Source organism: Macrotis lagotis, chromosome 2, assembly GCF_037893015.1.
Source record: "Macrotis lagotis isolate mMagLag1 chromosome 2, bilby.v1.9.chrom.fasta, whole genome shotgun sequence".
Taxonomy (NCBI): domain Eukaryota; kingdom Metazoa; phylum Chordata; class Mammalia; order Peramelemorphia; family Peramelidae; genus Macrotis; species Macrotis lagotis.
The window spans coordinates 307,009,056-307,022,583 of NC_133659.1; the positions used below are offsets into that span (position 1 = coordinate 307,009,056).

The following is a 13,528-nucleotide window of genomic DNA, read 5'->3' on the forward strand; positions in this document are numbered from 1 at the left end:
CTTAAAATGCAAATGCTGGCTCTCATCTGAGGTCTCCTCCAGATCCACATCTGTGATGCTAGGATTCATCCGGAGGGCAATGAGGTCATGGACTGATGACTAGCTCCAGGCTTGGACCGCCCCTGTGAATGCCTGTCTATACTCCTCCAGAGCTTCTCTTTCTCCTCTAAGTAGCCAGACTGTGCTCAACAACAGAGGTCAGCATCCTCTCACTGTTCTTATCTTCCACTTTGCGGGTCAGAGGCTCATATTCATGGGATAGCTATGTGGATCAGTAAGGAGGACCTGAGTGCAAGTCTGGCTTCAGACACTTACTGCTGAATGACTCTAGGCAAGTCACTTAACCCCGACTGACTCCAACTTAAAAAAAAAGGAAGTTCACATTTTGTCTTTAGGTGCCCCCCCCCTCCATTTTTCATGAAGAGAGGCTCTGTTCCCAAAACTGCTTCTCTCTCTGTCTCTTTGGATTCCCATGCCGGAAGGAGGGAGGTGGCACCAGTGGCAGGATAGGATTCTTTCACTGCACTCCCATGCTCAGGACTTCACAATCATTAGCAAAACTTCTTTGAACCCCTGGGGCAGGTTTGAGTGTACCCATGGGAATCCTCAGAATTGAGAAGCAGTCCTCGGGTCCTGTCCACAGGCTCCAAGATAATAAGCCTCATCAGGGAGTCACCAAATACAGTAATTCCTCTCTTCTTCTGATCTCTCCTGGTTAATCTCTCACCTGCTAGGTGTTAGAGCACTGGATCTGGATTCAGAAAGACTTGAGTTCAAATTCTGATTCAGATACCAGCTAGATGCATGAACCTGGACAGATCACTTAACTTCTGTTGTCCTCAGTTTCCCCATCTATAAAATGAGAATAAGAAGAACACCTCCCTTCCAGGGTGGTTGTGATGATCAAATGAAATAATTCTGTAAGGTGCTCTGCAGACTTTAAAGGACTATAAAAATGCTACTTATTGGTATTATTATTGCTATTATTAATATGATTATTAATGATGCCATAGTGCATAGAGTACTGGGCATAGAATCAGGAAGATCCATTTTCTCAAGTTCTAATCTGACTTCTGACACTCATTAGTTGTATGACCCTGGGCAAATCACTTCACCTTTTTGCCTCAGTTTTCTCATCTGCAAAATGAGCAGGTGAAGAAAATGGCAAATCACCTCAGCATCTTTGCCAAGAAAACCCAAAATTGGGGTGACAGAGAGTTGGATATGACTAAAAAATAACTGAATTAATGGCACTTGTGGTTAAACATCATCATTTACTACAACACAAGCAGCTACTTTTCCTAATCAGAATGCTTCCTTTCTACCACTGAACTGCCTGTTCCGGGTCAGGCTTCCTCTCTCCTTTGTTTTCAAAGAAGAAAGAATGATCATTGGTTGTTGTTAATAATTCTCAGTAATAGGGGCAGCTAGGTGGTGCAGTGGATACAGCACTGGCCCTGGAGTCAGGAGAACCTAAGTTCAAACCTGGTCTCAGATTCTTAATAATTGCCTAGCTGTGTGACCTTGGGCAAGTCACTTAACCCCACTGCCTTAAATAAAATAATCAATTAAAATAATAATAGCAGATAACTAATAATAACAAATCAGGTTGATGGACGGTGAACTCAGGCTCACTCCTCCCTCTGAGGTGATGTAGGCAGTTATGTGGATCATTGGGGCTCTGAAGACAAGGTGATCTACCCAAGCAAGTTCACAACTAAGAATTAAACTGAGTCTAGATCTCAGTTAGGAGAAACAACAGGCAACAAACGTATGAGTCATTTCAGATTCAATATCAGATTTCTGATTCTATGTGAGTGTAAAGTTCAAAGTCAATAGTAAATTAGAGGAAGGGCAAGAAATTTATGGGCAAGAAACAATTTGTGTAAATATAGCAGCTCCACCCTTGCCTATTTAAACATTGTAAGCTCCGAAAAACTGGAAAGAAAAAAAAAATAAAACAACCAAAGATATGAAAATGACCACATCTTAGAAGTTTAATTGGCCCCAAACACTCAGTTCAAGGAGGTCAATGGGGTCCCTTGACACTACAATTAGAAATGGTGACCCACTAACTTAATGGTGAGGGGTATATGTTGGACTTAGGGGAGTAGATTCATGTTTTAAGCCTGTTTTGGGTGTCCTTCAATTTTGTACACCTGGCAAGTTAGTACCTAATCTGCCTCACTTTATGATAGCTCTGGAATTTAGAAACCATTTCCATTAGGAAACCCTGGATCTCCCTGCCAAGTGATAAGCCACAGCAACAAGCATACCACCAGATTAGAGTACAAACTAGTTTGTGAAACATAATGGAGGGGGAAGAAGATGGGAGGTTATGAGCAATAATCTCATGAAATGAAAAGCAACCTATGTGAGCCCAGCTAAGCAAAATCATCTGGTATCTTTGTAATTGAAATTGGAAGGAATATAACAAACAAACATCAACTCAAAGAGAATGCTGCCATTACTATTGTGATTTATTTATTAATTTTTTTTAGATTTTTTTTTTCAAGGCAATGGAGTTAAGTGGCTTGCCCAAGGCCACACAGCTAGGTAAATATCAAATGTCTGAGGTTGAATTTGAACCCAAGTACTCCTGACTCCAAGGCCGGTGCTCTATTCACTGTGCCACCTAGCTGCCCCAATTGTAATTTATTTTTAACAACAACCACCGCTGCATTTGGACTCTACCATCTCAAGAGCCAAGAGCCAATATACTCAGTGAGAAAGTAGAAATGAAACATCTTTCCAACTTCATTTGCAGAGAAGAGAAATGGAACCTAACTAAATACATACAGAAAAAAATCTGTGCTAGAGATGAAATAATTTTAAATGCTCTTGGGGATTATGCTTCAATGTTTCTCAAAGAGAAAATTATTTTTAAAAACTAGAAAAGATCATAGATCCTACTTTTATAAAAAACAAAATGGCAACAAGCAGAAAACCACAACCACTTCATCTGCTTACTTTCTCATCTTTAAAAAAAATCTTCCTGAGAATAATCTCTGCATGCATTTTTAGAATTCCCACATGAGAGGTGCAGGGAATATAAGAAGTCACTATGCCTATTGTTTGTTGATTTCAACAAATCTTCTGAAAAGGTAAAATAAATGCATCCTTACTGGCTCCTTCCAAACAAGAAGTCTTCCACCTGGAAAAGTCACCCAAAATTCTTTCTGTGTTGCCACTGTGAAGATGACTTTGTTCACTAGCCAGGTGAGGTGGATGTCCCGTGCAGAGACCAAATTGGAAAGGGATGATTGAGTAATGAGGTGGTTCTGCAAGGGTTCCTTTTTATTGCACTCATTTCATTAAACTCTGGAACGTGATAAAGTCTCCTTAAGAAAGAGATTTGCCTAGCTATTCACACTGCAAAAGCAGAATTAATGAAAAACCCATGGGTACCAGAAAATACAGGGAGTGGAAAGAACAGTTCCCTGAATCATTCCATCGGCATATACACTGTGTCTCAAAGTCTTAGTGTTACTGTTTTTAAGCTTCAAAAGGCACTAAGACTTTGGGACCCTGTGTGAGTGTAAGCGTGCACATGCTATTGATGTATAACATCTTGGGGCCATACTCAAAGAAGGGAGAACATCAGATTGACCTCTATTTGAGAAACAGCACAGGGTTTTAATGAATCCAAGTTTTTTGCTTTTGCAAAATCCAGTACTTTGCTGATGATGCCACATGGCTAAGAATCATGAGACACAATGGTTCCATTAAGTAGCAAGTGACTTGCAAGGCAATTGAAAGATTCATGGTGATTGTAAGTCAATCTGTAGTATATTATTGGTAGTATTTGGATGCGAGAAAAGACTTCAAAGACATCAACAGATTCCCTAGAAAAGCAGATGACTGCTCAGGGAACAAGAGAGGGTGATAATAACCACTCACAAAATATAAAAACCCTCAGCAGAAGGGTTAAGACTGTTGGGTGAATCTACCAAGAGAATTTACTGCCAAAAAAGACTATTTTATGGAGAACTCACCCAGGGCTAGTGCTCACATGGTGGCTAGAAAAGTGACACATGGACCTTCTCAAGGTTTCTCTTATAACTTTGGAATTGAGGAACCTAGGTGGGACAATGGACAGAGCACCAGCCCCAGAGTCAGGAGGACCTGAGTTCAAATCTAACTTCAGACAGTTAATAATTACCTAGCTGTGTGACCTTGGGCAAGTCACTTAAACCCATTGCTTTGCAAAAACCAAAAAAGAACTTTGGAATCACTACTCAATGCTACCTCCTCAATGAACCCATTTAACTGAATTAAGTTCTTAGATTTAGAGACAGCAGTGAAATATGAAGGTGAAACTGATTCAAAGAGTCTCATTTGCTGTGATAAACAAGTATATTAATTGCCCATACATGGGGATGTTGATTATGTCTCATTTGTAGACTTTGTCAGGAAATAGTTTGTTGTTTTTTGTTTTTTTATTATTATCACAAATGACTCAAGTCAATAAAATAGCATTTTCCATCAACATGGGAAAAAAACACAACTTTGGAATTGATTGTGCAACATGGGAGACACTGACAGAGGACCATGCAGAATGGTGTGCCATCATCAGAGAAAAGGGCTGTTCTATAAGAGCAAAGAAGAATGTAGTAGTTGAAAAGGAGCAGGAGATGTGAAAATTTAGAGATGCAAAGCAAATATTCGCATGGACTATTTGTGCCCAACCTGTGGTAATGCGTTTTGAGCTCCTCTTAATCTGATCAATCACAGTCAGCCATGCTGTCAATTGACTCTAATTTAGTGATGCCATTTTGGTCTTTTTTGAGAATGAAAGACAACCACCAACCAGCCTACACATCAAGTCACATTCAACATCTCATAGAAACCTAAAACAGAATTCATCTCTTTCCTATTTAGGTCAGGGACAATGCTATCTTTCCAGTCACCTAGGTTCAGAACCTCGGAGTCATCTTTAATTCCATCCTCTGAATCCCCTCCACCTCTGGGCAGTTGCCAAGTCTTGATGATTCTATTTTCACTGCATCTTTCACACCCAGTCCCTTCTCTCCACTCAAGTTCAACCAGTCCAGACTAGGCCCTCATCACATCCTGGGATGACCGGTCATCCAACTGGAAGGACTAGCCTAGCTCACCAAGCACATGGCACCTCAGCAATGGGTGGGGTTTTAATCTGGAGTTATGGAAAGCCATAACTGATCAAAGAGCAGAAAGATCCCCCCAAAGCGAACCTTCAAGGAAAGAATCTCTACCATCTTCACACCCATCTCCTTACAACTTCAAAAATCATCTACCTACTGTCCAAGGCAAACCAGGTGCCACCCCAACTCAAAATCACTCCTCACTACCTTGAGAAGAAAATAAAACTCTTAGCCTGGCATTTAAGGCCTCTCTTTCTAGCTTTATGCCACACCACTCCCCTGGATGATTCTTTGTTCCAGATACAGTGAGTTACTAGTTACTAATGCATTCATTTCTCAATTGTCCAACTCTATGGAATCATAGTCATTCTGGTTTCTGTGCTTGGAATAGGCTTCCTCTTCATTTCTGCCTCCCAGAAATTGTAACTGCCTTCAAGGTGCAGCTCAGGTACCTCTTTCAAGAAGCTTCTGTTGTTCCTCCTATCTGTTACTCCCCCTCAAATCTTCTTAATACACTTATTTGTGTATGTGTCATAGTCCCCTAATAGAATGCAACTCCCTGAAGGCAGGGACTGTTTCATTATTTTCTTTGCATTTGTAGTCCCTAGCACATAGTAAGCACCATAATATTAACTGAATTAAACTTCTGTCCAAAAACAATAGAATTAGTGAAATCAAGTAAATACAAACTCTCACGCCTAAAAATAAACTGTCCCTAAAAGCTTCCATAATAACAATATTTCAATGCAAATTGAAATAACTTGCCTTTAATTAAAAAAAATTCTCTGCAATTAAGAAACTAGAAAATAATCTCGCAGAATTTGAAGGCATTGTTAAGAAGGAAGGTCACATGTACAGAAGGCTTACTTATTAACTCTGTAGAGATGGCCTATCTTCAAAGTATTTCCGGAAATTCTATTCCATGAACAGAAAGGAGTTATGCCAGGCGGAGTTGCCAGAATGGTCAGTAACCTTATTTTACATTTAAGGGGCATAAACATTGTATATAGAACAGAATAAATTTGGTTTGTAACAAGACATTCATATTCAAAGAAAGTCAAAGGAAGGATGCTAATTATTAAAATCAATTGTACAAATGTCAAAATGCTGGCCTCAAAGGGTTACTCTTCAACATTTCCCTCCACTAACATGACCTCCTCCCACATCCTGAGAGCAAAGGGAAGGAAGTGGCAGTAGCAAGTCCTTTCTTTGTGAGTCTCTAATCATGAATGATTTGGTACTAGCCGGAACTTTGTGTGTGGGAGAAAGGATAGTTAATTTAGAATGACTTCTGTTTAGAGTGATGCAACGTCCATTTTAGCAGGTGGGATGTAATGATTCTAAGATTTTTTTTTCTTATGAGAATTATTTTAAACAAAAAACTAAAATTCTGCTAATCTTTTAATGTCCCTTTTAGTAAGTTGGGGGCTCTGTGGTATATACGTGACTGTCTCAACTCTCCACTTTTAGCTTTTAAAAACAAGTCTCAAGTAGCCTCTTTGCTTAGTAATTTCCTTTCGCTGCCTTTACTTTGCCAATTTTAAAATATTTATATTGTTCCAGCAATTCTTGATTCCTTTATTTAGATGGATTTATTCACTGACATTTAACAAATACTTTGCTTCAGTAAATTCACTTCTCTTCCACCTCTGCTCCTGACTCTTTAGACCTTCCCACCTCAGAACCAACAGTCTTCTCATCCTCAAGATGTCCTGGCTCCTGTGGCCCCATTCTCTGATTGGCAGGTGAGATCTTGCCTAGGACCACCTTTTCAAGAAGTACCTGGGTCAGATATACTCATTTCTCTCCTTGTTCTATCAATTGTTCTCTGAACTTCTTCATGTTCCTTGGGTTACACTCCCCACTTCCCTACTTCCCAGTACCCTTTGGTATGTTAACTTCTCTCATCAAAATGTCCCCTTGCGGGTAGAGAGTTTCTTTTTTACTTATATTTGTATTCTTTCAGCACTTAGCTTGGTGACTAGAACAGCAAGATTAATAAATGCTCTATCTGTCCTAACTCTAATCAGCTCTATTCATCCATTCCTCTATCTCTAAAATTATCTATTTTATCATCTCATCCAAACATCAATCATCTCTACATGACTGTTTTCTGTCATTATCTACCTATCTATTTTTCTGTCATCTCTATATCTATCTACCCCTGTCATCTCTCTACCTCAACCTATCCTCTCTGTTCTCTTTCATCACTTTATCTCTGTCTACCTACCTATCCCTGTTTTCATTTATCCATCCATTTTCCCATTGACTTCCATTATAAAATCAGGATCAGTTACACACTCACATCCACAGACTGAATTGAAAACTTTAGGTAAAGATGAAGTTGGCAACATGCTCAGTATTATGTTATGAACACCCCCAAAACCATGATATCTGAAGAGTCCTTGGAGAATTGTTCCAGACACTCTTTTAGTTTTCCATTCCTTTCCCCACTCCAAGATCATTATCTATAACATACGAACACATTTGAATAAAGAAATCACATTGTACTTGTGTTGCCACGAGCCAGATGATGGACCCCAGATGAAAAGTTCTTTTCTATCAAGACTTCAAGGTTATACAAAACAAGTTATTTCCCATACTGTAACAGTTTTGCAAATTTGAAATTTTCCATAGAGATTTAGGGGTATTTCTTGTAGATTGGTACAAGCTTAGCAACTATGAGTCTTAGAAAGTCAACTGTTAAGGGGATGGAGGGGTTGAGTGACTCCCAGGGTCATGCAGCCAGGATAGACTAGAGGTTCTTCTTTTAGTCAGGGATTCCTGACCAGGAGGATCTCATGCTGTCTCTCACAAACAGAATTTACATATTTTAAAAAAAAAGAACACCTACAGAGAAATTAGGTATTCTGATAAAAAGGTGTGTAGTTTTTTACCCCCTCCCAATTTTTATCACTCATATATTTAAAAACTCATAAGGAAAAGCTGAAGTACAGATGCTATGGGAACCTGACCCACATCAGGAAGCCCCCACCTAAGTTGACTCTGATTCCCTTTAAACTTACTTGGCACAGCATACCCAGTGGGTATGTCGACATAAGGAATACAGGAAGCGCTGCCGATACATATTCCAAATTTTGATGGATTTGTCCTCAGAAGCTGTGGCGAGAAACTGGCCATCACAGGAGAAGTCTACGCTTCGGACAGGGGCAGTATGCGCCTTGAATTCGGAAGATTTCCCTTTCCTGGAAACATATAGGTTATATATTTCCCACCAAGGATGTTAGAATACACTAACTTAGGTTTCATTCAGAACTAGCAAATTGACTTTAATGTGTTACTTAAAAGTAACCTTAAAAAAATCACCTGTTGTCGATAGAATTGAACAGCTCTTGTCACACTTGTAGTCTTCTATGAGACTATTTTTAAATTTGCTTGGTTAGGAGAAGCAACCACTCATCCTAGAAGGTGTTTTTGTTCTTGTTTTTTGTCCCATGAATGATGCTATTTTTGTTTTAAATCAGAAATGGAGAAAATAATATACTGTGATCTGCCTTTAGATTTCTTCAGAGACTACTGCAACCTGGATCTCCCTGCCCTCCAGCAATACCAGTACAATGTTGGCATTAAAGAGTTAACACCACTGATTCCTTAGGAAGCTTGGGGTGTGCAGTTTCGTGAAGTTAGTCTAACTGGCTTTCCTCCCATTCAGTTCTGGGTCTGAGCTCTTTGCTGTATGTTTGTGTGTGTGTGTGTGTGTATGCATGTGGTATGTCCATCCAAGAATATGTTTGAACAACAAACATTTATCATATACTTGATCTTTTCCATGTCAACGATCAGGTCAAACTCTCTGGAAACCTCTTTCCCAAAGGCTAGGCAATGTTCTGGGGCTTGATCCCACCAGCACAAAACAATCTACGGGTCTTCCTATAGTATAATAAATTTAAATAACGTTAATGTTACAATAATGATATTAGATCACTATCATGAAGCTTTCCAGTTTACAAAGCACTTCCCTTACCACAGTGAGATGAGAAAATTAAGGCCCAGAGAAGTTAGATGACCTCCCTGTGGTCATGTAGCCTTAACGATGATGCTTGGTACCTGGGATGAACACTGTAAATGTCTCCAGGGGCAACTTGGGGAAAGGAGGTTCAAATAGAGGTTAACCCCATACCTGGAGAGACACAGAGGCTCCAGGTGCCCGGAGGCTATGCACCCATATTCCCCTGCCCCCAAGGAATAGTGCCACTTAGTAACTTTCTATTTAAACAAATTCTTGACAACTATGTGCTAGGCTGAGGTGTTTCTTCACATTTGGCATCCAAGAAACCTGATTATGTGGAGTCAGAGAAGAGTGAGAAGGGGAGAGTGTTCACTTACAGCACACAGAAGAATGCTCTAGGGGAAGGGGACTTAGAAAAAACAAAAAAAATCCTGAAGCTCAAATTCTTATTTTCAATGAGGAGAGAATAAAAGCCCCAAGTCCAAGAGGTTCATTCAACTCTTATGGAAAACAGGGCCAAGCTGAGATGGAATCCAATATTTTATGTAGTCAACTTGCTTAGAAACTATTTACATTTAATTTAATCCTAGGCTCAAAGATCTGGAAGGGCTTCAGAGTCTTACAATCCAAACTCCCTCACTGGTTGTGAGAAATCTGAGGCCTGGAAGGCTGACATCACCCAGGTACCAACAGGGCACAGCCAGGATTTGAGTCAAAGTCCTCTAACTTCAGGGCCAATTAGCCTTCCACTATTCAATGCTTCTTGGATTCCTAAAACATCCTAACACTAGTTCAGTCACGCCTTCAGAGAAACACCAGAAATGTTGTCCATTCATTCTCATTTACTGGCCCTTCTAACATTAGAGTTGGGTTATTTATCCCCTGCATTATTTCATTGAGATCTTTCCAGGATTCACTGTGTACATATTTGTCCATATTAAATGAAAGCTAGTCTGTGGTCTTTTTTTCAGCCAGACTGTAGAAATATGGCATCCCTTAGTATGAAGCCTTCCAAAAGCAATGGGATCTGGTCTCCTGATTCAGTATAAGCAGCTAAGTGGAAGAAGGGCCCTTCAAGGCTTCCATTTACACATCTCTGCTCTATTTAAGCTTGGGAAGGTAAATTTTTGAGGGAAAAAACACAAGGATGAAGGGGGAGTGCTAAGTGTCTTCTCATGCCTTACCTGAAGGACGCCCTACCCCATGTCAGAGGTCATCTAGACCCAGAATAATCCAACCTCCTCATTTTACAGATGAGATATGCCCAAGGCCACCCAGGCAGTAGTAAGATTTTGCTGTGTTACTATTCTGACAACAATGGCAAAGAATGCCTAGGTCTGAACATTTCCCTTTCCCCAGGACAGCCCCTGGGATCCCTGGTGCTCCTGTCAATGCCTGGGAAAGATTTGAGAATCAGGGAAGGCAACATTTGGGAGAAAACAACAGGTCCCAGGATCAGGGAGGCAGAAATATTCTCAAGAAACACATCAGGGCCGGTTGGACTGTCTCCCTTCGCAGCTTGTCACCAGTCTCTGATCTGCCTGCCCTTCTTCCGAGGTGGCCTTGAAGCTGTCAGCCCTGAGCTGACTTGACTGGGCAGGGCTCTCTCCTCACCCTGAGACCTAGCCAGAACTCGAGCCCCATAAACTTGGGAACTACCTGTGGGAAGCAGGAGACAATCAAGTAGGTCACCAACTTCCTCTCCCTGCCTTGTCTGCTGGCCCCATTAGTACCACTCCCTCAAGCCTCTTTCCTCTGAAAAAACACAATCATCTTGCTTTTTATAACTCCTTGAAATTTCCTGTTTTAGGGCAAATTGCCCAATGTCAAACAAAGCCCTGGTCACTCTGCCCTACTTGCTCTCTAAGTGCTGGAAACATTTAGGCCTCAGACATTTGATTCAGAGGAGCTAAGAGCGGGATGGGAACTTGGCAACTTCTGGGTCAGAGCCTCTTGTCTTAAAGATGCCCTAAGAGGTTAAATGATTTATCTAAAGTTACATCCATGACAAGTGGCAAATCAGGATTCCAAATTAGGCTGAGTACTGTGGCAGCCTTTAGGGTTGGGCTTCTTCTCTTGGGGTCCACAGTCCCCCAAGAGACCCTTGGGGAGATTTCAGGGTCCCATGGAATTGACTTGAATAGAGCATAAAAGCATATCTTTATTTCAATATAACTCTTTTCCTTTTCCATCCTCTTTTTTGTCATGCATTTAAAAATATGATTCTGAGGAATCTGTAGACTTCATAAGAGATCACCAAAGGGGCCACAACACAAAAAAGGTGAAGGATCCTGCTCCAGAGTCATGCTCATAATTATTAAATGAGTTGATAAATATATAATTCCTCTTGGAAAATTATTTATATTTTTTTTAACGTGCACCTCTTGCAAGTAGTTGGGGCTTAAATATCTTTTAACTGTCTGATCCAAAGCACTTGATTTCATCCAGCCCTTCACTGGTTCACATCATGACCCAACTATGTGTTCTTCCATTTATCCCCAATAGAAGGGGATCTATCTCTATTCAAGGGGTAGGAGAGATCTTTCTAGGAGTCCAATTCTCACTATAGGATAGGGGTGATTCCTGGCTGATTTCTTTAATACTGAATTAAAATGCAAATAAGAAAGAAGAAATTGTGTTTATGAATCATCTGTATCTGATTACTCACTGTAATCTGGGAAGGAGGGAGGGAAGGGAGGAAGGTAGAAAACTATGGAACTCACAAGTTTATAGAAAGATGAATGTTGAAAACTATCTTCACATGTAATTGAGAAACTAAAATAACATTAAAAAAGAAAATTTTAAAGATAAAGATGTTTAAAGATAAATATAAAAATGAGCAGTGTAACTTTAGACAAGTCACATACCTCTCTGCTCCTCTAACAATTTTCTCAGACTAATTTAAAGAAGGTTGTATTCTGCATTGGTGAATGCACCAGGAGACCCTTATCACAAAAATCAAAGGTCCTTCAGATCCTGACAAATATATATGTTATATAATGCATATAATAAAAATTATAGCAACTGAAGATAAGCTATAATTTTTTTCTCATTGCTCTAAGTGAGAATTTTTCTATCCTTGAATCAAAGAGGTACGTACAGGATGCAGAGTAGGCTCAGACATCAACAAGTTTTGGATTTTGTTTTGATTTGTTTTGATTTTATTATGGTCAATTAAAAAAAGAAGTTTCATAAAATGACATAATTAAAAATGAAAAGTTAATGGAATTTTCATGGAGAGGTGAATATTCTATCTTTAGTTTTGCCCTAATCTGAACTATATCAATCAAGTTGAATATTGATTCTAATCTGAAATTTGAAATCAATTACTAGTGTTGGCATAGGAGGGGTTCCTTGAAAAGTTTGTCTCCTCTTCTGTGTCAATGGTCAGAAAATAGCCTGAAAATTATGCTCCTATATCCTGTTGCCAAAATATAATGATTTTTAGGTCACATTCTCTATCCTTTTTCAAGGAGTTGGGACCTGGTTCTCATGATCTCATCACTCCTATGGCTTCAATTACTTCTTGAAATACATGTCTGCCAAATTTATATCTCCAGCCCCAACTTCTCCCCAGGTTTTCATGAACATTTTTAAGTCACTTGAATTATCTCCTTTGGGTAAAGCTAACCTTCACTTTCAACCCCAAACATCCAAAGCTGAATCATCTTCCTCTCAAAGCTCCTTTCTCCTCACTTCCTTAAGAAAGATAACCAGGCTCAAAACCCTGTAACCATCTTCTCCCTCCTCTGCAACAACTATCTGTCCCTCTCCTTTTCCTAAGTCTCTACCCTACTCTCCATAGTAATGGCCCTGAACTCTATTTCTTTTTCAAGGCCCCCAACTCCATAAGAGCCTCCTTCCCTCTCCAAAGATGCTTCTGTATCACACTTAGAACCTCCAGACTTCTCCAATCTGCTCTGTATAGTTATACCCTCCTACAGAAACTGTCTCCCCAAAATGGCACGAGAAAGGACTGGCTTCTTTTTCTTGCATAAGTTCCCAACATAGAGCACATGGTAAGTCCTTAATAAATATGTTTTCATTCATTCATATACTTCCTTCTTTTATTGAAACCATTCAACTTGAGAGCTCAAAAGTCTCCTCCTCTTCTCACTGTTCTCATCCATCCTCTCCTTCCCTCCAATTTCAGAGATGGTCCCCCTCAATTTACAAAAGTAAACTCCTCCACCTGTATGCTTGATTTTTTTTCCTGCCCTCTTATCTCACTATCATTTATTCCTTCCGTAGCCCACATCTTTCATCTCTCCTTCTCTACTGAGGATTTTTCCATTCTATATACTCAGATTTCCAGTATCTGTATCTTCTTCTCAAAGAAAATCAAACATCCAGTCCCACTCTACCCCATCCCCTACCTCCCCCCACCCTGAGACTATTACCAAATCCTTATTCTCTCCTCTTCATTGACAAATTC

General features: G+C 39.9%; 1 protein-coding gene across 2 annotated transcripts in view; it reads right to left on the minus strand.

Annotated features, from left to right (window-relative positions):
* The window catches only part of POC1B (POC1 centriolar protein B), a 95,105-nt gene that overhangs the window by 62,653 nt on the left and 18,924 nt on the right, over positions 1–13,528 (minus strand). For both annotated transcript variants that reach the window (XR_012476239.1, XM_074226559.1), the window contains exon 4: positions 8,150–8,329. Coding sequence is in view for 1 of the 2 variants with exons in the window: in XM_074226559.1 (XP_074082660.1) it covers positions 8,150–8,329 (180 nt within the window). In the remaining variant the exon portion in view is untranslated. The remainder of the gene's footprint in view (positions 1–8,149; positions 8,330–13,528) is intronic.